General features: G+C 43.2%; 1 protein-coding gene across 3 annotated transcripts in view; it reads left to right on the forward strand.

Moving 5' to 3' along the window:
• Positions 1-8394: 8394 nt before the first annotated feature.
• The window catches only part of MAGI3 (membrane associated guanylate kinase, WW and PDZ domain containing 3), a 55552-nt gene continuing 36260 nt past the window's right edge, over positions 8395-27686 (forward strand). For all 3 annotated transcript variants that reach the window (XM_058819240.1, XM_058819241.1, XM_058819242.1), the window contains exon 1: positions 8395-8716. In XM_058819240.1, coding sequence (XP_058675223.1) covers positions 8395-8716 — 322 coding nt within the window. The remainder of the gene's footprint in view (positions 8717-27686) is intronic.

Raw genomic sequence — 27686 nt, forward strand, 5'->3', positions numbered from 1 at the left:
TTATTTCTGCTTCTGTGATGCTCCAAGTTCTTCAGGGGAGCCAGGATGAAGCAGCAGCTCAGCAGCCACTGGAGAATTGTTTGGAGACGGGTATCCACCAGCCTCTGAGCTTTCAAAAAAATCTGCTTACAGAGGACAGACTTTGGCTCTTTCTCAAGAGCTCCTTCCAAATCCAAGGGCTGTCTGGAAGACTCACATTAATAAACAGTTGCACATTAACAGTTATGAAGTTTTTATCTTCTGCTAAAATGTATGAATTATGCAGCAGGGAAATACATGAGTTAGTAGTGTGTCAAGAGCTCAGAGCAGCCCACAGATCCATTGTGTGGAGGTGCCATGAGCCCTGCGGTTGCCCTGTCTCTACCAACCCCATTCCGGCTGTTGGCAAGTTGGTGCACAGGCTCCTGTCCCCGTTTGGTGCATGCTGGTTCCCAGGCTGGCCTGGAAAGTCTGTGAGCATGGCTGGCTCTGCTCTCCCTGGGAATCACGCAGCTGCCAGTGCTGGTCCTGCCCTTGCCGTGCCACCAGCTTCACCACATCGGGCTTTCCCCACAGAGTGGTGATAGAGAAAACCAAATCCACACTATTTTGCTGTAATTAGGATTTTCTTTAAACTTTCAGAGACTTCCCTTCACTGCCACAGGGTAAAGGTCTTGATGGTGGCTTTAAGTCTGGCAGTAGGTTTGGTTTTTGGGGACCTGACTATACGGGACTGGGTGGTTCATCCCACCCATGTGCTGCAGCTATGGCAGCATTGCCTTCCTGACCTTATTCCCTAAATCAGCTGCTGTTAAGGCTTTGTTTATAGCTCTGCTTAACTAACAGAGTGTTGCATGTAAAGGTTCTTATTTATTATTTGGCAGACGGGGGTCCGTTAAATTCCAGTTAGAAATGAGTTGTGGGAAGATCAGGTTTTTTGCAGAAGCTTCCTCCTAAAACAATGGAATGGGACCAGGGACATGGAACTCATGCACCCCATGGCACTGCCCTGGGAATGAGGGACAGCAATTATCAAAATTAACTTCATAGAATCATGAAATGGTTTGGATTGGAAGGACCGTGAAAGCTCATTCCCTCACCTCTGCCATGGACAGGGACTCCTTTCCCAGGCCAGGTTGCTCCTCACCACACAGGATTCTGTGCCACAGCTCCCAGGTCCTGCTGTGCCAGTCAGGCACATGATGCTCTCCTGCTTTATGTATGCTGTAAATCCTGAGAGATTTCTTGTCTTTTTTCTCTTCCTTCTCTCCATGCACAGACCCTGAATAGCCACCTCTCTGCCTGCTGCTCTGTATGGAATTTTTACTGGTGTAATGTATATTTTGACAAGGATTGTGAAGGCCCGAGGGTGACAAATATTAATTGCACACTGAATTTTCCACTCATTACTAGGACAAAGCTTCCCATGAAATAATTTAGAAGTGGAAGAGATGCTGAGGAAACAACTTCTCCAGAATAGTGTCCCAGCTCCCATGAGGTGAAGGAGAGAGCTTCAAATAAGCAACAGGCAAACAGTTTGACATAGTTTTATTTTCTCCCAGCACCACTGCTTATGATCTATAAGCCATAGCAGGCAGATTTTTCCAAAGAAGCTATAAGAGCTCATTAATATTCATGTTGTTTAATCATGAGGCAGCAGTGGCGCTGCAGTGATAATACCCAATGAGTTTTGATGCATTGAGCTCACATCCCTAGAGGCTCCAGCTCTGTCAGCTGGGCTGCTAGGTGATGGACAAGACGCTCTGCTCCTCTTGTCTTGCTCGGGCTTGTCTCCCACCAATCCAGCCACTGCTCTTTTCCATCAGTCTGCATCTCAGCCAGAGGCTGTGCTCTGGGAAAAGCCCCGCTGCTGTGTTTACCCATGCAAGACAATCCTTGGAACCAGCTTCATGGCACCAGACAGCATTCAACATGAACCTGCAGTTAATTATGCGTTCTTGCTAAAATAGTTGAGTAGCCTACATTCTGATTGCTGTAATTGCATCCTAATGAATTTATGTGTCAGCTTGTTACACTCAACTTTGGTGTTCTGTAAATACCAAATTAAGTTGATTGTTCAGTCTTGAGGCACCTGAGGCACAAGTAGTCTACAACAACCTCCCAAATGGAGAAGGCTAGACTTGATTATCTTGGAGGTCTTTTCCAAATTTAATGATTCTATGATTCTATTCTATAATTATTCCAAGAGCTTAGATGGAGAAGGGCTCAGTGCCAGACCTTGCCAGGGACAGAGTTGGGCTCTGCTGGGCAAACAGTGGGATGTGGCTCCAGTGCCAGACCAGTTCTGGGCAGCCCCTGCCACCAGCCCAGCTGTTGGAAAACACTGCTGATGTTCTGCCAGTCCATGGATAGGGTTCCTGAAGAGTCAGAGAAGAAACTACAGAATATAAATTAACCTGGAGAACAGAAAACTGTAATCCTGTTGATTTCAGTGAGAGTTAAAAGCAAACAGTTTTGTTAACTGTTAGATATTATAATTGAACAAGATCAGAAGCCCAGCCTGTGCTCTATGAAGAAAATTGAAGCTTCTACAAAAGTTACCAAAATGATGCCATGCTTCCGTTATGGTTCTTTACAGAACATTACTTATTGTCAATGTTTTTCATGTTTGCTACCAAAATATAAACAACAGCTCCCTACAAAACTGTGCATGTTAGTTAACCTCATTAAATCCTAAAGGATTAGTCAGCTGTTCCTCAGAGTTATGTGGCTTGGAAAGTGATTTTCTAATATGCAAACTTCAAAGGAATTTTGAAATCCTGCAGCGTAAGCGAGACAGACAAATGTTAATCCACTGGAGTGCTGCTTAATGGCCTGTTTAATTTTTGTCTTGCTTGGTCTCTGTAAGCAGCTGGACATGAAGGCTGCTTGCAATTCAGCTTCCTCTTGTATCACCCCACTCATTGAACATGGATTCCTGTTCCTCATGGACGACCGTGCATTCAGGTATGGCCACATTCCTGCATCTTTTCCCCAACCTACAGCTATGCATGGACACAAACCCACTTGGGGAGGGCCTCCCCAGGCCCACTGGTGGGTGATCATGGTTTGAGTTGGAAGGGACCTAAAAGATCATTCCAAACCCTCTGCCATGGGTAGGAAACTCTACCACTATCCCAGGTTGCTCTAAGCCATGTATGACCTGGCCTTGGACACTTCCAGGGATGGGGGAGCCACAGCTTTTCTGGGCCACCTTTTACCAGGGCCATCTTTTACCAGCCACACTTTTTATCAGGGCCTCAGCACCCTCCCAAGGGAAGAACTACTTCCTAATAGTTAACCTAATTATTTCCTGTTTTAGTTAGTGTTAGGGAGGACAGGGAGTCTGTGCCTGCCCAGCATATCTTGTGTTATTGGGAACCCACCATCGCACAGTCTTGGTGGGAACTACCCTAACTCAAATAAATAATGCTATTAACTGGGAAGTAATGAAGGAATTAAACACACTGAATTTTGAGAGCATGAAGAACTGAAACCCACAAATTAATTAAAGTTCACAGCCCCACTGTGCAATTCAGAGGTAATTGCTCAGTTCATGGTTCATGTGGGAGAAGAGGGAAAGGAATGTGGCACAGTTGTAGCAGGTCTGTAATGTAATAGAAGAAGCATAAGTGGCACTTCAGCCCCAAGAAGTGTCTCCTGCCTCCCCTGCACCTCCCAGGGCTCACAGGAGACTGGAGGAGCTGGGCTTGTGTGCTCTGGTGTTGTGAGTGGAGTCTGGACAGAGATCCCTGGCTCTGGTCCCATCCCATTGCTTTTCCCCATTAAGCCCTGCAGCATCAGCCACGTTCTGCCAGGACACTCAGATGAATCTTGAGATCCCTACCCATAAGTGTTGGAGGATGTTGCTGTAATGGACACAGCCAGCAGTAAAGTCAGCAATCCAGGCTGAATAATGTATTCACTGCTGTGTTATCAGCTGGGAAACCTGTTAGTAATAAAAATACATGAGCAGAAGCAAGAGCACATGAATGTTTAAAGGGACAAGGCCATTCTTGAGGATGACACTTAGGCAGGCCCAGTGTGAGTCTGGGTGTCAGACATATCAAAAGGCTGATGTATGGAAGCATTTCAGCATGTCTAACATGCAGGGAGCACAGCTTTGCCTAAGGGATCTTATTTCATTCACCTAAAAATGAAAAGCATCACACCATACTCTGAAGATCAGTGAAGTATCCTGACATTGGACTCAAGGATCTCAAAAGTCTTTTCCAACGTAAATGATTTTCTCCTCTTCCAAGTAAAGCAGCAAGATGAGAGGAAATGGCTTCAAGTTGCACCAGGGGAGATCTACACGAGATACTAGGGAAAATTTCTTCATCAAAAGGGTTGTCCATCATTGGAACAGGTTGCTCAGGGCAGTGGTGGAGTAACCATCCTTGGAGAGATTGAAAAGATATGTAGATGTGGCACTTGAGGACAAGGATTAGTGGTGGCCTTGGCAGTCCTGGGTTAATGGTTGGATTCGATGGTCATAAAAGTTTTTTCTGACCTAAATGATTTCATGATTTTATGATTCCTGACCCTTATGTCAATAACAAATAGCATCCAAAACCCACAAGCAGGAGACATCTAACAACAGGACATGCTCTTTTTCTTTTTTTTTTTTTTTTTGTAAAACTGGTTTTGAGGGCTGACATTGAAAGATGAAATACTGTGTACTCCCTCCCTCATCCTTCAGTGAGATTGAGCCCAGCAGTGGGAGTTGAGAAGTGATATCATTAAAACAGATGCATCAGCAAAGAAAGAAAAGTCCCTGCTTTGTGAGAGGGAAATTAACTTTAACATCTTCATTATAAGTCAGAGGAAAGGTTGGTGCTGGAATGGTGAGCTTTGAAGATTATCATATTGTCATTATTCATTAATGACTGCAAAAGAAGCTGCCTCTAAATGATAACAGTGGAGTATAATGGGAAACCTGTGAGGCTTCTATTAGATCCCATTTACTTCCAAACAGTACTTTGCAAATTACTTATTAACAAAAGCCAGCAATATTAATCTGGTTTTGGCTACAATGACATGTGTTGCTGTACAAACACTGTCAGGAGAAAAAAGAACCTAGAAAAACTCTCCCTGTATTTAGAGCAATAATTTAATAACTAAATTATAATAGGACAGGAGCTCCAGAATTATGGATGTCATAATGCAGTGGGGGGATTTTTGTCTGGCTGATGCAGGATGAAAAAGTAACAAAGAAATAACATAGAGAAAGGTGTGTCACCAGTGTTCTCAGAGGAATGGTGACATTGTACATAAGCTCTGGTTCTGAGACTGCCTCTGCAATGTGCTGAAAGCCATGCTGAAAGGGAGGAACCTGATCCAGAACTGGACACAGTGCAATGGGAAGACAATTTATTTCTCAGTGGATGTTCAGCCATGGCACCTCTCAGCAAGAGTGTTGTGGAAGTCACAGAAAATAAGGAGACTTTTACATCTCAAGCATGGGGAGCTCTGGGTGAGTTGCCATGTACAGCCCCAACCCAAGGGATCGGGACTCCAGGTGTATATTTTTTTCCAAAGTTCTGTCTTTATTGTAGCCAGAGCTGGGTGACCTCTGCCTTGAGGTGAACTTTTTTTCTGTCAGAGTGCGTTATTCTACTTCCTGTACTAAAATGTAAATTAACTTAAAGCCTTTGTAAGCAGCTTATTCAATATGAGCTGTAATTTCAGCTGGGGCTGTAAAAAATTCTCTCTGTAAAACTTTTATCAAAGTTATTTTGTGTTATTATTGCTTTCTGTGACTCGTCTGGATTTTCTAAACAGCAAATAATTCCACACTTATCTTGGTTCCTTTGATAATATTTTTTATGACAGATCTACTGAGACTTTAGCTACATTATTAACATGCAAAAAGAAGAATGGGGACATTCTTTTCTAAATAACTCGGTGTAAACCCTTGCATGCTGCTGCTTAAATACTAATCATTGAAAGACAAGAAATGTATTAATCATATAGATTTATTCAAGTAACGTAACCAGATCTGCATGAGCTGTTGCTCAGAATAACGAAGGCAATCATCCTTATGCTGGGCAAGGCTGATCTGCTCAAATGAGGCTTTCTGGAAGGTACAAGCAGTTGGAAGACTAAAAAAGTGATGAATTCGGTGATGTCAATAGCAGTCAAAGAAAGGTTGGCTGTGTCAGTCTGAAATCACACCTCAAACACTAGGGAATGATCCCAGGAGAGGACTGATGCACACACAGGTAACCTTAGTGCTCCCTGCAACTGTAGGGGTGGGGAAGGAGACTTGTTTTTCACTTCCTAACACTCCACTGCTCTTCCTTCATCCTCTTTTCTAGAAGTCAAGAGAATTGTTAGTGTGTTGTTGCAGCTCAGACCCCCTGTCCTCTGTCAGTAGGGCTAGTGGAACTGGAGAGGGCAGGATAACGCCCTCAATCCTCTGTCACTGGTTCCAGTCCACTTAGATATTTCAAGGTGTCTGTGAAAGACAGGCTCAGACCTCATGTGCAGGACTCAGGCTGGGAGGTGATGACTGACAGGAGTGGGCATCAACTCTCAAGAAAATTGAGTTTCCTTTGGCATTCTCCAGAGAAGTTTGTGCACAGACACAGAGGGCTGGGAGTGCTGCTCTGTGAGCTTTGACTGGTCCTCCTTGTGTCCGCAGGCTGCTCAAGCAGCTGATATTCAGTGAAGAGAGAGAAAGTGACTGCTGAGAAGGAGCTGGAACCAGAGAGGTGCTGGGGATTACTTTTATGAGACAGAATGGGACAGGCTTTTGGACCATGTCAGCTATCCCAAATCCCTGTGAACAGGGTTATAAAACTTGATAAGGCTGCTGCAGATATTTCATGTCCTATTAAAGATTAAAGATGTAAAACCACTGACAGAGATGAACTGCTTACAGATGCTAACTCACTGCTGGTGAAGGAGGCTGACAGCAAGGGGAAGGTCAAACAAAGGATTTTAGTGGGTGATGATCAGAAACACACCCAAGTGGAGAGAAATGGCTGAATGGATAGTAAAAATTATAAAACGTCACCAAACCAATAGCTTCGGCCATTCCTAATAAATGGATGAATAGTGTACTTTGCCAGTCAGTTCCACATGCAGATGAGACATGGCCTGTGACATCCATTAGCCAGGGTTTTATCCCAGCACAGACCATTCCCAGTCATTAAATTTAGAGCTACAAAGTTGATCAAGAGACTGGAGCATCTCTTATGAGGAAAGACTGAGGGAGCTGGGCCTGTTCATCCTCAAGAAGGGGCGACAAAGAGGGGAGCTCATCCATGTCTATAAGTGTTTAAAGGAGGGCTGCCAAGAAGATGGACCAGGTTCGGCTTGGTGGTGCCCAACAGTAGGACAAGAGGCAATGGACAGAAACTGATGTACAGGAAGTTCCACCTGAATATGAAGAACTTCTTTATATGTGAGTGACATATATAAAGCTAAATATATTTGTGAATCACAGCTAAATAAACAGGCTCATGTGAAGAGAAAACCCACTGGGTTTGTGTTTTCCAGTTGAAAAAGTATCTGCATTTGTTTATATTTAAATTGTACTCACTGTTCTGAGCTCTGCTTTGGCCTGAGGTGCTCAAGCAACTTTGAACCAACTGGTTCCACTGGCAGTAGCCATGGGAATGCTGGGAATACACAGGAGTGGTGCCTCTGCCTGTGTGGTTGTGCAGGCACTAAGAGCAAACATGAGAGCGGATCATGCACACCCCACCTCAGCTCTCACACCTATCTCGAACCCAGCTGCCAAGGAGGTCTCCTGGCTAAGGGATGACCCTGGCTGAAGGTAAACTCTTCCTTAGGTGGGAGCTGCCTTGGGGGCTCTTAGCTGAGAAAGGCCCTGGCTGAGGGGGGCTCCTGACTGAGGAGAGATCCTGACAGAGATGCTTGCTGACAGGAAACCCTGCCTGGGATGGGCACTGACTGAGGAGCTCCTGGCTGAGGAGAGATACTACACAACGCAAGCCCTCGCTGAGAGGGGACCCTGCTGCAACGGGCGCTAGCTGGAGAACTCCTGGCTGAGGGGATATCACGGCCTAGGCGGAGATTGCCTGAGGGGCTCTTTCCGGAGCAGGGGGCCACATCCGGAACGTGCCGCAGCTCCTAGAGGGTCCCGCCGGGGCCGAGTCTGAGCCCCCTACATGCCCCGCCCCGGGCAGGCCGGGCCCGGCCCAGTACCGCACGGTCTGTGACAGGCAGCCCGGCGCCAGGAGCGCGTGCCGGGCGCGGCAGGCCGGGAAGGGCGCGGCCAGTGAGGCCGGCAGGGCGCGGTGGAGACGGGAAGGGCGGAGACTGGAGGGGTGGGGCCGGCGAGGCGGAGCTGGGGCGGCGCGGCGGGGCGCAGTCGGGCGGCAGCCGCGGCCGGGGCCGGAGCGGCGGCAGCGCGGGGTGGGTTGCGTCGCCCCGTGTTGCGGCATGTCCAAGACCCTGCGGAAGAAGCGGCACTGGCTGAGCAAGGTGCAGGAGTGCGTGGTGTCCTGGGGCGGCCCAGCGGGCCCCGACCCCGATCTGCTGCGCGGCGGCGCCGAGCGCGGCGAGTTCCCGTACCTGGCGGGCCGGCTGCCCGCGGGCGGCGAGGGCGCGCCGGGCCCCGCGGTGCTCTCGGGCAAGGCGCCGGCGCCGGGGGACGTGCTGCTGGAGGTGAACGGTACTCCGGTGAGCGGCCTCACGCACCGCGACACGCTGGCCGTGGTGCGGCACTTCAGGGAGCCCGTGCGCCTCAAGACCGTGCGCCCAGGTGAGCGCCCTCCGCCGCCGAGCTGGACCGAGGCCCTCCCGCCGCCGCCCAGCCGGCCGCGCGTAGGCCTGGCCGCGCCGGCGCCCTGCGGGGTGGCGGGCGGGCCGCGGCGGGAAGCGGCGCCCGGAGGCAACCGGGCGGAACCCGGGGCGCGGGTGCCCCGCTGGGAAAGTTTCCGCGGGTTCGGGAAGGCGGCACTGCCGAGGGGGGTGATGTAAGGCGAGAAGCGGTCCCGGAGTCCCGGGGCGGCCCCAGGACGGTGCCCGCTTCCCCGTCCCGTCCCGGTGGCTTCTCCCGAGGGTCTTCTCCCCGCCCGGAATGCCCGGCTTGGCGCCGCCGCGCTGCGGTGTTTGTGCGGGTGTGACCCTCTCGGGCCTCCGGGTGACTCAATGGCCCCCGGAGGGTCCGGTGCCTGCGTCCTCCTCTCGGAGGTGCAGGAAGTGCTTTCCGTGGTGTTTATATAATCCGCTGCTTGCAGAGGTCGAGGGTGGCTGGGGAATGGCCGGCATGGAGCACCGGACTGCCATCGCTTCATCCTGTTGGTTTCCCATTTGGCAGAGATAAAAGCCCTGAGAACAAATTCCGGCTGTTATTTTTTCCACAGATTTGTATTATGTTTGAGTGCACTTCAATTAACTAATGCTTGTGGTAAAATCATAAATTTATCAACGTGCCTGTTAAATGTCAAATTAATGCTGAATAGTGGCACCTGCAGCTGCATGAGTTAATTCATGGGCTCCAGAGGTACCTACTGCTTTCTTGGTCAGGCAACCTAGATGTGAGCCTGCTGCCTTATATGAAGGTGTCTTGGGAAAGAATATTTTTCTTTGAATCCCAGTGGATATTCAGTATTTGTATTATAGACCCCCTATGATTGGGGTCTGTAATATTTCTCATAGAGCTTCTTTGCTGAACACTTGTCTTGTTCTTCTTTGGTAATTGCTGGGTGCTATTTGACTTCATGTAGTACATATTTTAAGTCAGGTTTTCCCTGTTTGACCACTAATGGAAAGTTGTCTTCCATGTAGAGACTGTGCTCTTGGTCCTGATTCATATGACTTGCTAAATTAAAACAACAATCAAAAAAATGGAACAGACACACATCTTAAAAACACCTACAGAAGCCTGGTAGGTTTTGAAAAAGGTCTTAATTTACAAAATTGGAAATCCTTTCTGAAGGGAGAAAATGGAAAAGAACAAACAGCTGCAAGTTAGATGTGAACTAAGAGGATTTTAAAAAGAGGGACAAATTGTTCAAGATAGAAAATAATCTCTTCTTAAAAGAGAAAGCTTGTGGAAGATGAAACTATAGATCAAAGGGATTTCTTTTATTTCCTATGGAGGGAAATAGGAGTTTTCTGGCGTTGGGAATTTCTATAGCAGCGATGTCAAACTGTCACAACTGCCAGAAAAAGATTTAGAAGAAATTGCTGAAATTAACAGTAGAAAATGGTGAGAGCCAGATGATGTTCATGAGGACTTCCAGGTATCAAGTATTAATAGTATATAAATAGTAGTGTGTTACCTGTTCCTTAAATTCTGGGTGGTGCGGAAGGAATAGGAGTGGGGAATATAGAGTACTTATGAGAAAAGGATCCAGATCAACAGAAGCTGGTTGGTGATTCCAGCAAGTTGATTAAAATTTGAGTTTTAGAAGAGAGGGAGAATACTGGGGATGTGAACCAATACCACTTAATGAGGAGAGTGGGCTGCTTTCACTGGCTGGTTTAATCAAATCTGAGTATTTTGGTGAGGTGGATTTTCAAGTAGGCTTTCAGTAAGGTATCACTGACTTGGATGAAGATCTTGCTGAGTGAGCATGGTGTGGCCGTGTAGCTGCCAAAATACAAGAGCAGAATTCTCCTGTGGCTTAGTAACTGGTTAAAACAGAGGAATGGTTTTTTCAACAGAAGAAAACTGCTGCTGGAGTCTTGTAAGGACCTGTGCTGTTTAGCATAGTCATCTAGAGCTTGTAAACCCAATGCTGGTGAGTTGCACAAAGAGAAGTAGCATTTTTGTGCTGATTTTATGTAACTTTTGGAACAGATAAAACTGAATCTTCAGATCCAGCAATTTTTCCTATACTGGAACATATGTACCACATCAGATGATATTTGTAGTCCTTTTCTCTGTTAGATTTAGTGTCCTTGAATACGGTATTTTAAAACATACTGGTTTTTGGTTGTTTTTTGCAAGGCTGCCACAGCTGTTCAGTGGCGGTTTTCCAGTCAGAGTATATGTAATTAGGAAAGTTGTTGACAAGGCATTCTCTACGAAGACCAATGACTTTGAATTTGGCTTCCCTTTTGATCCAGAGCCATCCAAACCTGTCAAGTTTTGGAAGGCATCTGGGAAGGCGCTTAGCACCATGTGGGTGGTTGAGGTGAAGGGAGTGAGGGCCAGGAGCTGGTGGTCCCTGGTAGGCACATAATATCTGAATTCTCAAGGACATGTAACTGCGTTACTGCATTTCGAGGTACCTTTGTGTGCCCCATGGCTCTTCAGGTTTGGGTGCTATTGGGACAGAAGTCTGAGGGGATCCCGTGTCAGGGGTTGACAGTGAGGGATTTGTCTCCTTGAATCTGAATTGTAAGGTGTTTTTAAGGTCTTGATGCTCACAGTCTGCCTGTGCAATTTAAAGCGTGAGTTTGGTGCTCCATCTTCCTGGTGAAGTCTGTGCAGGTGACCTGGTGACCTTGGGCAGCAGGATCTGGACTGCTTTAGTTCAAGTCATGATATAGTCACTCCCTCATTAAAGGCGGTAACAGCTTTAGTTGACGGCAGTAAAATCTGTGATACTTCTTGCAAACTCATAGAAAATTTTAAATGGAAATTTCAAAATGCTGTTTAGGCTTGTTTGATAAGACACTTGAAGGATATGAATGTTAATTTGAATGCCATCTGTTAACTGCACATCACAAATGATGGACCATTTTGTTGGTTAAGAAATCTGTCCTTCCTGTTTTTGTTCTGTCTTTATTACAGAATTACACAATCAACTAGGTTGGAAAAGACCATTGAGATCATCAGGTCCAACCTATGACCTAACAGCATCTTGTCAACCAATGCCATGGCACTAAGTGCCACTTCAGTCTTTTCTTAAACACCACCTTCACCACCTCCTTGGGCAGCCAATCCAATGCTCAATCACCTGTTCTGTGAAGAAGTTCTTCTTAATGTCCAACTTGATTGCTGAGGAGGGAGAACAAGGCCAGTGTGCCAGGGCTGAGTATCATGTCCCATGTGAGGATGGTCTCAGGTGTGTGCAGACTAGCCAGAAAACCCACAGGTCCATTATGGATAGGGATTGACACAGCATAGTCTGTGGAAGACCAATGTTGAGTACTCTGCCAGTGGCGCTTGGGACTGATGCTGGGATCTAAGCTGTCTAAATAAAACTTAAATTCTAGAGGAACTTTGAGATGATAACCATGCCTCTGTTTATGTGTAGTTTATCATTATCATCTTGATTAGATGAGCAAAGCAGCCATACAGAGAGCTAGGGCAGCTTGTGCAGTGGGGTATCAGTATGGATGTGCACGCAAGCTGCCAGGGGCCAGCCTCATCCTAATGAGTCCATTTGTATTTTAGCCGTGCTTGGGTAGTGCTGGTTTTCAGCTAATTGCCTGCTTACATGCATTCAAACAATGGCTGATGTGTGCTTAAGGACCTTCCCTGTCTGGCATTACTTGGATTAGGGTATTAGCCTTGTAACTGGCCAGTGCTGCTGCAGGGTCTTGTATTTCCATTAGTGAAATAGAACGTTGTAGTCATATCCATGGTATTTGAGTGCTAAGTTCATCCTCTATAGGTACCTACTTTCTTTCCAGTACCTGAAAGGAACCTACAAGAAAGATGGATATTTTTGGAAGCACAAGTTCTGATAAGACAAAAGGGAATGGATTCAAATTGGAAGAGAGTAGGTTTGGATTAGATATCAGGAAAAAATTCTTTATTGTGAAGCTGATGAGGCATTGAAACAAGTTGTCCAGGCTGTCCCATCCCTGGAAGTGTTCAAGGTCAGGTTGGACAGAGATTGGAGAAATGTGGTTGCGGCGTAAAACTTTGATGGTCTTAAAGGTCCCTTCCAACCCAAAGCAGTCTGTGATTCTGTGATTGCATAAAATTTATGGTTGCATGCATATTTAAGGACCCTGAGCAACCTGATCTAGGCGTGGTATCGCTGCCTGTGGTGGGAGGATTGAAGCTGGATGGTCTTTAAGGTCCCTTAAAACCTAAAACCATTTTAGGATTGTGATTCTGTGATGATTCAGAATTAGGCAGAAGGATGTTTGTATGTGCAGATGGGATTGCTAAAATACTCATCAGGACAACCCTGGCTGCCTACTTTCTTCACAGCAGCATGGTAACTAAAATACACCAAAACTAGACTGGAGACTTAAAGTAAGAAAAACTACTGGTATCTACAGGTTCCTCTTTCTGCAGGCTGAGTTGCCAGATACTATGTAGGAAGGAATGTGTTCTCCTTCCAGATAAAGGAGCTTTGATGAATACAGCTACTCTGTGTCAATTACTATCCTTTCATGGCCACTATGAGGAGGATGTGGGAGGAAATGGGCAGTCTTAGGGCTCTTCCGCTTGAGAAATGTTTCCAGAGCACATAGTTTGGTTCCTTGGTTTTGGAGCGAATGCACCTTGGCTCCATTGTGTCAAAACTGATCTTTAATCAAAAATGCAGCAAGATGTAAAAGGATGAAAAGTCTTCTTCGGGTTAACTTTTTTTTCAGTGCTCCTGAAGCTGTTAAACCATGATTTCCTATAGTTTTGTTTCCTATAGTTTTCTCTTCAGTTGTGGTTGGAGCTCTTCCTCCAGCTGGTGCATTTATTTTGTGTCTCCAGTCAGGATTGCCTGGCCTCTGGTGAGTGTCAGTTTGTGCTTTGATTTTTTTTTTTTTCCAGTGGAACATGTGGAGGACATCCCAGCTCATACTGACAGAACTGATGTGATCTTTTTCCAGTCCTTCATGCAGTTTTCCATAGGTTCAGTACACCCCAGTCCAAAGCAGATGTGTTGCTACTCTATGTGCACTCAACCATTGTCTGCAGTTTTGTGATGTGACACCTCTAAGTGCTTCAGATCTATTGCTTTATTTGAATTACAGAACATTAGTGCAGAGGATGAGAGGATTGACAGGTGGATGTACTCATACCAAACTGATTTTTTTCAGTCTGTGGCCTTACCTTCCCAAAGAGCTTTCCTGATCAAAATGTAATGGAAGCTTACAGGAAGACTACTTATCGCTGGATCTGTTTTTTCACGTGACTGTGATGAATCCCTAATGCCTCTGTTACCAGCAGGAGTTAATGGGAATGCTATGACTTGGTTTGTGCATGGTGGGGGGGTTCTTTCTCTGTTGCAGAATGAATGAAAATGGTGACAAATCCAGTGACTCGGAGCAGGATTCAGCACTTGAGACACAATATTTGAAGCCAGGCATCTGAGGTTCATTTACATTTCCTCTTGTGCTTGAGGTAGGCACAAAGCCTCCATGTTGGGGTAAACATTTGCTTGTGTAGCAATTAAGGCAGAGAGGAAGGCGAGCCACACTCCCTGGCAATTTTCACAAAATTGGATGAATTCTAAAGGTGCTATGTTGAAACAGAGACCAGAGTACATACACTAGGATAACTTTGTCTCTCAGAGGACAGGCATTACCCTGATTCTGTGTTTCTGTGGAAGCTGGCAGTGGTGGAGCTCTATGATGGAAGAGAGGAATGTGTTACTCAGGAAGCCCAAGGAGCTGTGCATCCAGCTTAGGTCCCATAGCCCTTGGTGAGTGTTGGGTAGAGGCTACAGAGTGCTGCTGTGGGAAACTGCCCTCCCTGCTTGAGAGTTAGTGGGGAATTGACCTGTTCTGGACTGCAGAGGAAAGCTTGAGTGATTTAGTCATGCTACAAAAAGCCCAGAGCGTACAGGTTCGCTGTAATGAATGGAGATATCCCAGTTTCATCAGATGATACTGTCTTGAAAAAGAAAACGGAAGGGGAAATGCTTTCTGCTGGAGGATGTTGTCTCTCTAAAACTGTCCTATATCAGTTTGGGAGTTGCCTTGCACAAAAAGCTTGCACCTTAAATGTATGAATGCAGAGGACTATTAAGCACTATTACCACTGGGTATTAGGATGTTCACTTTATAATCATGCTTCTAATATTCCTCTTTATATAAATGTACTCTTGACCAAGACCTTAGTGCCTTTCCCTTTCACATACTTCCTTGTTTAAACTTTACTCCACTGAGTCCTGTGGTAATGATCGCACCAGTGATGCCCTCTAATGATTCTGCTCTTTCTTGGTGTGGTGATTTCAGATGATAAGGAGGCCTCGTGTGGCTTTTGCAACTAATTTGTACTTTGTTGTTCCTATCGGGAAAACGGTTTTCTTCTCTATTTCCATCCTTGATGTCTCTCAGGAGAGACCCTGTAGGATAGTGCATTTATCTGGAACTGGTGGTGGGGCAGGTGGTGCTGTCTGTGTTCTCTAAACCCACCTCTTTGGATCCCCTGTTTTAGGGGAATCAGATTTTCACCAGGACTGTACAATTGAGTACTTGTATTCCAGATATTCCTGGAAAGAATTTTTCTTGTGCGGGTAGACAGTTTCAATTGAAATTCTTTCATATATGTTTATGTTGGGTTTTTACTGAGCCCCCACCAACCTTAGATGTCCATACCAGCAGAGATCTTGCTTAAAATCACTAAAGAGGAATTTTGCTCCTACTCTGCAATGGCAGGAGAATTTCTTTTATCTGTGAATGAAGTCAATAATGAACTAAAGATGAACCTTTATTAGAAGTCATGATTTCAACAGCAGATTTAATCTCAATGACTTTTGTCTAGGTATGACTCTTCAGTTCTTGTCTGGATTTAATGAAATGCTAGTCAGTTGTAGAAAATGGCCATTTTTATCTCAGAAGATACAATATCCTTAATTTTTTAAAGGAAGTTTCATTTTGCTTTGATAAAGCAAAGACACTTTGAAACTAAACAGTCTTTTTGGAAACTTCCTAAAGTAAGCAAGTGATGCTCATATAACTTGTTATGCATTGTGCTCTTTTATTATTGAAGCATCTGCTTCAAGTTATTTTTCAGCTGTAAAACATAAAAGAATCTTAAAATGTGACAAGGATTGTACATTCAAATTTACAGGTGAAAAAATTATTCTAGTTTTCTTTGTTGCTCTGCTTGAAGATCTTTAAATTCATTCTTCTGGTTCTTGTTTTTAATTCACAATGCATCCTTTTAAGAAATATCTTGTGTTCATGGGCTGTTAGTTAAATTGCTTCTTGTTTCCTGAATGGGAACAATTTTCTTCTTCGAAGCAACCGTATTCTTGAGAATACTAGATTTGAATTCAGAAAAATAGGAGCTCTTTATATTTGTGAATAAATTACTTATGTAGTTCTGCTGAACAGAAGGTGAGAGGAAAAATGCAATAGGAAGATTCCAGACTTGTGTTGATCTGCTACGTCATCACAAAAATCAGAATTACTAGTAATTTGTCATCTCTGTTGTTAATTGGTGTTTGAATTTGTGTTAAATTGGTCTTTTTTTGGGCCCTCTGTGGGTCATGATGGAAATGGGATCTTCTCCTAAGTGCTATTTCAGCAGAAGCTGGATAACGTGGCTTCCAATCTGATCAGCATTAAAAGCAGGAGCAAGTACCTTAGGTGGTAAGGGTGGTAGCTTAGGAAGGGTGTTTGTCAAGGAGACACTAAAGGTGTTAATGGTGACAAGGGGGTTGTAAAACCTTTGTAAAGCTGTCCCCAGTTGTTTAAGGTGCAGATGCAAGTAGTTACACACAGCAGTGTTCTGCCATTAGCCCAGGTGCAGCTTTCAATATGAAACACAAGCCTTTTGTTCAGACTTATATCACTGTGCTTATGCAACCTGTTAAAGTAATGATTTTGTGTGGAAATGTGATTTTGTTTGCAAAGCACAGCCAGGTTGTTAGTTGTAACTCTGACAGGAAGCTTTTAAAGTGTGTTCTCATGGCTACATTTAAAAAAGCTTGCTTAAAGCTACTTTTCAATATGTATGAGTCTCAAGCCTGTAATTTTTTATGAATTGGTGATTGTTCTCAGTTGAATGCAACTTCTTCAAATTGGAAATCTCTAGTGTGTTTGCTATCCATCCTGTATCGCTCTTCACTTGCTGAATAGTGTAGTTCGTATAACTTGATCCATTGTAAATTATTTTCCTGAGATACAGTTAAAAAGTGAAATAATTTAAGTTCTGAATTGTCATGTCCCTTCAGTTACTTGTAAAAGCAAAAAGTAAAGCTTGAATTGTAGTTCTGTCAGATCATGGTGCACTTGAATGGTGGTTCTTACTGCATTCTACTTCAGTGCTGTTTCATTATTACCTTTGGTAATAAATACAATCAGCCTGGCAGCTGGTGGCTGATGAATATGGACTGAGGGTGCTATATGAATATCAGCAGTATTCTGGGTTTTGGAATCTGGAAATGCATTTTCCATCAAAATGGTAATAAAGTATTCTTTAGAAAAGGTGGTAGAGGCAATTAACAAGGTTAATGTGGTCATGTGATTGTCTGTTAGTATTTCTCTTCTTCATTCGAGTGCATTTGGAGCTAGTGAAGATGAAATCCAGACCAGTTTTCCCTGATGAGAGCCTAACAAAATCTGACTACAACCACAGTTGTAGTAGTACAAAACTGCGTTGGTTTGGTAAGGGTGGGACTATTCAGGACACTGTCTCTGGCACTGGTGGGAGAAGCTGGAACCATCACTGCCCTCTCAGCAGTCCTCCAGCCAAGGTAGGAGCGGGGCACAGTGGCATAAACACCAGTGTTGTGTTTAGGTGGAAGAAACATATTAAAAATATCTCTTTCATGTTGCTGAAAGAAGAGATGAAAGAAAAAATTCTCTCTGAGGCATCTTCCTAATTACTGTTGGATACAGTGATGTAGTTTATTAAATTAAGTTAATAATGGAAGTACTGTTAGGCTAGAAAGTGTTTTTTTCCCTGGAGCAGTAACTTTCAACTTCTTTATCTGAATTTTCCAGTGTCACCAGGTTTTGTGTGGCAAACTTAAGCCTGCTTGAAATCTGTCTGCTCCTCCTAAATAATTCAGTTAACACTGTGAGAATCACTTGGGGCATCTCGGTCTTCAATGGCTTCAAGCTGGAACCCACTGCTGCAGGGTGTCTGACAGTGCTGCGGCTTCTGGCAAATGACCAAAAATATTCCCAGAAAGAAATTTAAAATATGGGGTTTAAGGTATTTGAGTAGGTGTTAGATTATTTGTAAATATGTCTGTCTTAGCTCATGAAATCAGGCAACTGGGTGAATCCAAATAATTAAATGAGTTTTAATTCTTGGTATTCTGAGAAAAAATTACCTGATTTGGTTTTATCTATAAAGAACAGAGTCTTGTAAGTCATTGAGAATGAAATTCCTGTGGTGGTTAAGACTGTTAGTAAAAGTTATAACGAATTAGACAAAGCAGCAGATAGGTAACTTTGTGCTTTTCTTTGTGTGGTGTTTTTCACAGAGTTAGCTTGAAGATAAGAAAAGGAAGTATGTATTAGAGCGTGGTCTAGTGGAAGGTGTCCCTGCCCATGGCAGGGGGTGGAGCTAGATGAGCTTTAAGGTCCCTTCTGACCCAAACATTCCAGAATTCTCTTACGTGATCTTTAGATGACTGGGTGGTTTGCTGTCCAGTTTATTAATCTCTGTAAAAGTATTGTGTTCCTTCATTAGTTGCTATAGTTTAGTCAAACTTTAGGAAAAAGTATGCATGGTGTTTTGGGTGTGCGCTGTGCGTTCTGGACGCACAACATGTATCAGAGGAGGGATATTCAGCTTAAAACTTAGTGAGTCTGGGCAGGAAAATCACTCTCTTAAATCACTCTCTTAAAAACTAATTGAAACACAAAGCAGAAGTGCCTGTTTTCATATAAGATTTCCTTTTCCCTACAGGAGTCTTTGGAAGATCACAGCAAAAGTGTAACTGAAGCAGAAGTGAGGGCCATGTGCTGTGTCTGGCACATTTCTGGTGTTTGTGCAGCTGGTTTTGCCCACTAGCTTTGTCCTGCAGCTGAGTATAGAGGTGCATGTATGTAACTTACTTCATTTGCTGACATTATTAATAAACAAAGCATAAACCCATTGATAAATAATTTGAATTTTGTGTAAGTTGATATGCTGACTAAGTACTTCCCTCCTCTAAGTTATTTCTATGAAAAACCTATGAAATGTTTCTGTGATTTTAATTCTATGCATTTAAAATTATTTTGACACAATTTTTTTCCCAAATAGACAACAATAACACCCAAACCACTTAAGCCGTCTCCCTCTTTGAGATTTCATTGCTCGGAGATGCAACTTTGCTTTGGTTGTACACCAGGTTTGCCATGACCTTGTTGCAGCAAAAAGCAGCAAAGTGTGCTGGTACTATTCATTAAATGCAAGAGGATTAACATCCAGTTTATTTCCTCTAAAACCACAGAACTATCAGGAAATAACTAAGCCTTAAAGTTTTAGGTTTGTAGAAATTATTTCCTCCTAATGCGTGTACTTGGCAGGGGGCCAGTGGAGGAATTTCAGAATCCTGTTATGTAAAAGAGAGTCAGAGCCCTGGGAATTATGTTTAATGGCTTGTTTCATCCTTTATTGCTCTAAAGAATTCCTCAAAAATCAGCTGACCAAAAGTACCAGGGAAGTATTTTTACCTCTGTTGCTGCAACTATTATCTCTCAGTAATTTCACTAATCTTCTTTTCAGTGAGATTAGATTGGAAATGCTTTGGTGCAGGGAGGACTTGTTTGTGAAAATTGCTTGGTGCTGTGGGTGCCATCGAGGGAAAATACCAGTAAGTAAACAAATGTGGTGTTCCAGTGCTAAGGAATGTATTGAAAGATGTACTGCCTTGGCTTTCCTTCTAGTTGTCAGTGCTTCCTTGGAAGATGATGTTTGGAATGTGAACTTCAATAAATTGTATTTGTCATATTAAAAAAATACTCATGACATAACCACAGCAATTTTGTTGTCAAACTTTTCTTTCATAGCGAGTGTTGGTCCCTGTTAAAAAAAAAGACAATATTTAAAAAGTTGTTCTAACCCAGACTATGCTATGATGATTCTATGACTTAAGATCTGACATATTCAGATGCCACTTATGCATGTACTTTTTGTTTCACATGGCAATAATATGCCATATATACAACTAATGTATTTTTAAAATGTATTCCCTGCTAGATAAGGTATGAACTGTGGATGGGTGTGTGCAGCTGGGGGTTAAACCATGCAGAACAGCTGAGGTAATAGCTTGAGCTGTGTCCTCTTACACATTTTGAAAAAGGCAAGTAGTTACGTCCTTGACACACCTGGGTACTATTATTAAACTCTATTTAGTGGTTTATTTACAGGCAGCAACAAAACAGTTTTACTCAATCCAGGGCCTGAAGTATTGGTCATGTTGTGGAATTACAGACTACACAACTTGCAGGCTTTCCTCTCTGCCCTAGTTACTTACTCTAAAAAAAAACTAATCCTTTGGATTTTATTTCCCTCTCTGTACAGCAGCAGTGAGTAATTACTTTTCTGTAGTGAAGGTAGAGATGCTGGAAAACTTTAATGCTCATTAGGAGAAGCTGCTAGCACCTAAAGGAATTAATTAGAGTGGGCCTCTTAATGTTCATCAGAACAGCAAATAAATGCAGTGAAGTGAGTGTTATTTACACTGTACTGTGTGGTATATTTTTCTGTTCTGCAAAATGTTTCAGAATATGTGGGTCCTCCACAGCCAAGGATGTCTTTTAGCCTCTTTAAAGTGTCCAGATTCAAAATGAAGTTTAGGTTTATAGCATAAATCTCTTAAATCTCCTGTCACTTTATCAATATGGAATTGAGGAACTTAGGAGAAAAGTTACATATGTTGGCTCAGCCATAAGGTACCACACTGGGAACGCTTCACTATGACTTAGTTTGGGTGGCTGAATGGCCTTACTAATTTGAATTTTTCATGTTATCTTTCTACCATAGTAAATAGCTCACAGGAGGTGCTTGAGAACATGGTGACAACTTGTTTTGTGCCCCAGGGCCCCTGCGTAGTGCCAACAAGAGTGAAGAAATAACATCACCTGTAAGCTGACATGCAGGTTTGGGTGTCTTGAGTTGGAAATAACCTTGAACTTTCCGCCCAGACAGCAGGTGAGATGCCCTGTGGCCATGGCTCTGGTTGGCTTTTGGTGTCTCCCTGTTGGTGGGTGCTGGTCAGATCTGGTGGGTTCAGAGTCTGCCCTGAGTTCATTTAAACTCAAGTTGTGGTTTGAACCTGAAGCTACAACTTTTTCTAAATCAGAGGTATTTTTATTGTTGAAACAGTGTTCTTAGCACATTTTTTTAAACTTATTTGCACAGCTCTTCATTTCCAGCTGTTAGCTGTCTGACACTGGAGCTGGTACTTGCCTCATAAAGAAGCATTGGAAGCATTTGTGTTACTCCAGCAATTCCTTATCTGAAATACTGAGAATTGGAACTCTATGGAGACTGGAAAACTCTGTTACTGTGCTGTGATTTGCATGGCTTTAATAGATTTTGACACAGTCAGATCTTACCACAAATTCCGTAACAAAATACAGGCAAGACAGGTGTGTCTGGTACGAAGCAGGAGGTTATTTACTTTCTCTGGCCTTTTCAGAGGGAGGGAACCTGAAATGAGGGAGCATGAAAACTATTGTGTAGGTGAGCCTCTATTTAAAATGTGGTGTTGGATACTGCTTAAAATGGAGTTATTTTTATCAGACATTGGCAGCCAGTCGGGGGCAGTGGAGGATGGGAACTTCGGGGTATTCATTAACCTTTTCATCAGTCTGTATTTGTACACAAGTGCGGGTAGTGTGTCCACAGGGAAGTTGGAAAGTATTCAGAACTACCAATTGTTCTCTCAGTGAAAAGCCTACTAAAAATAGGGTATTCTTCCATTCAGGCATCAAAACCCGATCTGTAATGTGAAGTGCCCTGCTGTAGGAATAGTAAAAAAGCTTTTACACGAGGAAGTTCTATCTGTGAGCTGTTTCTTACAGTGGGTGAAATGCAGCAAAAAGAAAAAGGACTGGAGTCACTTTATGCTTTATTGAATTACCTTTGGGTGGCAGGAAATTTGTTTGAAATCCTTATTTATTGCCTTTTGGCAAATAGATTTTTTTTTTTCTATTTGAACTATGTTCTTAAGAGGTCTGCTGCTCTTCCTGGTGTGGGGCAGCAAAGATGTTGGATATTAAGGAAACAGCAAAGACAGAAACAGTGTTTTCAAAAAAACATCCAGTTCTTTGACAGAACCTGGTGTTATCTAAAGATTTTGAAATTGGGACACCAGAATTGGGTGCTCACTTCAGACTGCAGCGATCTGAAAGATCTGAGTGCTGAAAAAATTCAGCATTCGTTTTTTCTTGGCAGTCTAAGTTTTAAATGCTGAATGCAAGGCTTTTCTCAAATTCTAAATGCAAAGTGCTAGGCTTATTTAATGAATAAGCATAGATAAAAATAAAATCTGCTTTTTAAGGTAACAATGAGCATCTGGTTCAAACACAGAAAATTTGCCTGCAAACTTAGCTGGACCTCAGTGCTGTGGCAAATTATGTTAAGAAGCAGAACATATTTGGAATTTTGCTGTGCAAAGACTATTCTTAACCTGCATGCAAAGACTATTCTTAACCTGCATGCTGGACTTGCACTGTTATTTTTTAGAGTAACAAATGATGCAGTTGGCCCTCTCCAGTCAGACGCTTCTGGTACCATAAATCTTCCAGGTGCCCTGTACTGGGTGGGTGAGGATGTGCTGCACACACAGCACAGCCTTGGCTTCACCTGATTGCTCTGACAGGGCCTCTGGGAAAGCCTCGTTAAGTCTCTTAATAAGAATTTAAACTGGCAGGTAAAGACAAGCTAATCTCTATTTCATCCCATGATTTATTTGAACAGCAAGATGTCTGTTTCCTTTTCTTTGCTGTTGCTGTAGATCTGCCAATGGGGACTGAACAATGAATTTGGGAATTTAAATGGATTTATTTAGTAACAATCAAGTGCTTGCTATGTAATTGCTGACTAATTCTGACTCAATATGAAGAGTAAAATTGGGAAGGGTCTTGACTACATTCCAGTTGCAGTTTTGTGAAATGATTAATGTGGTTAGGACAGGTGCCTGCTGTCAGATTTGTCCAATGTAATTCTTATGCTTGTAGGTGCAGCATGGGTTTTCATCACCTAGCTCAATGTTTTATTACATTGGTCAATTGATATATAACATATACTGGTATTCAGATAAAAATATAACCTTTTAAAACTCTACCTTCAGGTTCATGTGTGTCCTGGAAGTGAGGAGAAAAGGGAGTGTTTTAAAAAAAGCCATCTACTGAGGGTAACAAACTCTGTGCTCTAGTGATCATGGAGCATTTCAGATTGAATACTGCAGATCCTGTATGGTCAGACAAGGATGATAGTAAAGGAATGATGCAATAAATACAGGAACAAGCTCTGTGCTGTTAATTCCTGTTGGGTTGCACAGCCATAACTGTCGTCTGGTTAATTGTGAATTGCGAACAGAAATTGGAATTAGCTTTGCCTTCAAAGCTGTCTCTTTATTTGAAGTGCTTTCTTTCAAGGATTCCATTTCTGTGTCAGTCTTTAATTTAGTGAGCTCTCTAAGCAAATACAAATGACTCCAGCCTTTGGAAACAGCTCCATACAGATGCTGATTGGCGAGTTTCCCTAGTGGAATGCACTGCACTCTGAATGCATTGAAACTTCTGTTATTGTAACTGAGGACTCTTTCTGTCTCATGACCTAGACAGCATTATTATTTTGCTTACAACATTCACCTTGTGCCAAACATGGCTGCGCAAACATTAAGTTATAGAATTGCAGAATTGTTAAGGTTGGAAAAGACCTTTAAGGTCACCAAGTCCAGCCATCAACCAGCACCACAAAGCCATGTCCTCAATCAATATGTTTTTTAAAAACCTCCAGGGATGGCGACTCCAGCAGTTCCCTGGGCATTCTTAATTGAAATAACACAACTGGTGCAAGTTAATCACTGAATTTAATGGCATATCAGCCAGCCAGATTTAATGGCATATCAGTTGTTGCAGATGTCTGCCGGGGAGCAGTTGTTTGCTGCCCTGTTCTCTAGACTTTGATTCTTGTTCACTGCTGAAATGTGGGTTTTTTTGTCATTTATTGTACTTGGAGAATGGCTAGTAGGTATCTTTGAAGCTGGCCAAAGTGACTGTGCCCTGACTACAGCCATGGCCCTATAGGATTTTCTAAAATCAGATGGTTTAGGTTTTTGAAGTGTGTTTGTACATGGCTTGTGCTGGAAATCATAGCATGAAAATGAAGTTACTGTGGATTTGTTGCCCGTGTTCTTTTTCTCTGCTTTGAGTAGTTCTAGTTTATTGTATAGAGTGGTGGAAGAAGTTTGCTCTGAAGTTACAGATAATTGGAAATACAGCTGTGGTGTTCCCTGTGTGGAATGACCTCTCCATAGGTGAGGAAGTACTTACACATGCCAGCTAGAACTGAATCTGTTATACAACTGACCACTGAAGAGCAAGTCTTCTTTTAATGTTCAGTAAATTCCGATTATGAAAATCAAATTTATCCTTTTAATGAATAGGTTATTTGCCCATTTTTAATCTGTCAATCTCTTGAATGCAGGTGGTCCGAACACTTTATTGCAGAAGTATTTCTTGAAAAGAGATCATCGTATTGCTGTTATATTGGAGTGGTTGTGTGCATGGCCAGGAGTTGGACTTCACAATCTTGTTGGTCGCTTCCAGCTCAGGATATTCTATGATTCTGTGATTTGGTTATTAATATGAAGGTTTATGTTTTAATAGCTGTTGGTTACCAGCTTCTTTTTCCACATACTGACATCTTCCGTTGAGACGCTTCTGTTGCTAACTACGGATAGATAAGAAAAAGAAATGCTGAGAAACAGATGTTGCAAGACCAAGTACCCAGCTGTGTGCTAACAAAATGAATGTCATGGTGATTAGTTAACAATTCTTTGGCAGGCAGAGGCATACGTAAAACAGTAAACACAGCATGCGGAAATAATAATATTAATTTAGGGAAAAACAAAGAAGAAATTTCTGAACATTAAACATTGGCAGCATCAGTTCAACCACCTGTGTTCCTGAAGAGCTGACTGTATTTTGGTAAGTCACACCAAGGTCAGCCAAGCTGATTTTAGAACTGGTTTTAGTCATATTTTCCTGCAAACTGGTGATGGGGAAGTGCATGGGTTTTTCAGGTTAAATGCTGCATCAGTAATGAGAAGAAGTCTGTCGCCGTCAGCTGTCTGGGTTTGTTAGAAATTCCAATGACTGTGCCAAATAGTGAGGTTGAGCACCTCTGGCAGCTCTTTGAACGAGCCGTGGCTGTCAGTAGGATCCTGTACCACTCCTAGACATGCTTTGGAGCTCATCAGTCAGCACCTCTGGTGTATTTGTGCCAGATTGGCTGCTGTGACCTGTGTTCCTGCAGGAAAGGGCTGTGATAGGATGTGCCAGCACTGCCTGGGCAAGTCCAGCATGCTTGTACTTCACTAGAAAACAGCTGTATCTCAGCGGCTGAGCAATTCCTCTATTGCTGGCATCCAGCTCCTCACATGTGTACTCCTTGGAGAAAGCACTCTTTCATAGTTAATTGAAAATCCTGGGTTCCATAACTAAAAATAAGTCTTATTAAATGAATAGTGATGAAATAATAGGCTATCTTGTGCAAGCAGAAAGAGAAATTCCTTTACTTTTTAATATTATGTGATGATTAACTGAATATGTAGGGAAATGGTTCTTCTTTTACTTGATTACTTAAACAACTGCCTGTGATAAAGATTGTAAACAGAGGCTTCCCTGGAAAATTGGGTTATAATAGAGTTGGAGTTCATGCAGTGACACCAGAGGGATTCATGGATGTGATAGATCAGCATGGATCAGTGTCTCTGCACTTTGTGGGATGCTTGCTGCACACTGGTGTGCCCCTGGCCCTTGGGTGTTACAGGAGACTGAGTAAAGCATCCCTAGGTGTAGAATTGCCGTGTGAACTGTGTGAGTCAGGCACTGACATTAGTCATGGCTGGTACACATCTGGACTTCCAGTGATTTCACTGACTGCCTGTGTTGTGCAGTGAGCACTGTGGGGGATTGTTTTCCAATTAAACTGTGAGATGTCTCTAATCAATACTGCTGCGACACAGCACTTCTATGGGTTTGATCAGAGGAGTGCTGCCCTGGCATGTAGATCTTGGTGATTCCAGGTTCCTGAGAGTCCTGCAGAGTGTGGTGAGTCACAGCAGTGCAATCTGCAGCCTTAAGCATCAGCTGTCCCTTGGGAATGCTGCAGCCCTTCCTGCAGCAGTGCTGGGATTTCCCAGGCTCCTTGAAAAGCCGTTTTCAGGAAGCTCTAATTCCTTTATAAAGGTTGCATAATGACTCGTTTGTTGGAGCAGGAATTGCTCCTTTACCGTTGTGCTCAGGGGGGCTCTGTGGTGGTGGGACCTTGGGGAGGGGAGATCTCATGGGAAAGTGGCATTGAGAAGCCACTAAAATGCCCTTGGGTGACATTCCTGTATGGAAATGATCTGTTACAAGAGGTGTTACACTTGCAGGCAGTGCAAAGCAGCTATCTTCAGAATGAGGCTGGTATTTAAAAGCCCAGTTTGCTGTTGTGTAAGTTAGTTATAGGTCCAGCTATGACAGTCCACCCGCTGCTGCTCCCTGACACAGCTAGAGGACACCTCTGCTGGGAACATTTTCCATTTTCCATGGTGGATGGTCACCCCACAGGTTTGTCTGCTCAAAGGAGAACAGACATGCAGCATCTTTGTCAATAGTGTGTTTTCGTCAGACTCCTGCCCTGCCAAACTTCATACTGAAATAGGTTAGTGGGCCTAGACATTATGCAGAGTGTAATTGCATATCTTGATTCCTATGGAAAGTAGGCTAAAAATAAACCTGTCTGTGATTTGCGTAAATTCTATTCTAATCTGAATACTCAAAAAAGGTCTTGACATGTGGACATGTACCCTTCTGTTGGGAAAGCAGTGCCAAGTCCCAAGCAGATTAAATGGCTTGTGTAACAGAGCAGCTGCAAGGACATTTTTCTCTGGGGATGTTATTGAAGTGTGTCATTCTGTATAGATGCACGCTGCTTAAGCAATGCGATACGGTATGTTGGACATACATCACATCTGAAACATGCTGCACTCTCTAGACAGACAGAAGGATTGGCAGTTTCTGCCAAGCACTATGACACGTTAACCTGCACAGGTGTGCTGTGTACAGTCCCTTGTTGCACTGTGACATGGAATAATATTAAATGTCAGTAAGTTTGAATTTGCACATAAGCTGGAGATTTCCAAAGGGAAGCATTAATATTAGAACAGTCAGGGGACTCAAGTAACATTTTGTTCAGTTGGATATGTTAATTGTGCTTTCCAGACCAAATGGGTTTGTTTGCTGTCTCAGTAAAGCATTTTCTGTAGTGCGAATAAATTAAAACCTCACATTGTAAATTTAAGGGAATGAGTGGAAGATTATTTATAAATTGGGAAAAACAAGCCATAGTTAGCCCTAAGAAAATCATCTCCATTGTCCAGATTACTTGTCTTTGTTTTGGTGCTCCACTTTTCAATTAAGAGCAGACTAAATGATTTATGTATTACTGTAACCTGTGGCAGCTACAGAGGACTACTATTTCATGGCTGTAGCTTCACAGTGCAAGTGTTGCAGCAACAGATACTACTTACCCAGAATAGCCTCTGTAATGTATTGAGCTGCACAATGATTAAAACTGAGCAAGGCCTTGAGTGCATAGTTAAGGAGTTTTAATAAAGTGCTATTGTTAAAACAATTTTATATTTTAATTTTTTTACGTGTCTTTGTATTACAAGTTCTGATTGTTACTTTGACCTTTTAGAGTG

This window comes from Ammospiza caudacuta, chromosome 24 (genome assembly GCF_027887145.1).
Source record: "Ammospiza caudacuta isolate bAmmCau1 chromosome 24, bAmmCau1.pri, whole genome shotgun sequence".
NCBI lineage: Eukaryota > Metazoa > Chordata > Aves > Passeriformes > Passerellidae > Ammospiza > Ammospiza caudacuta.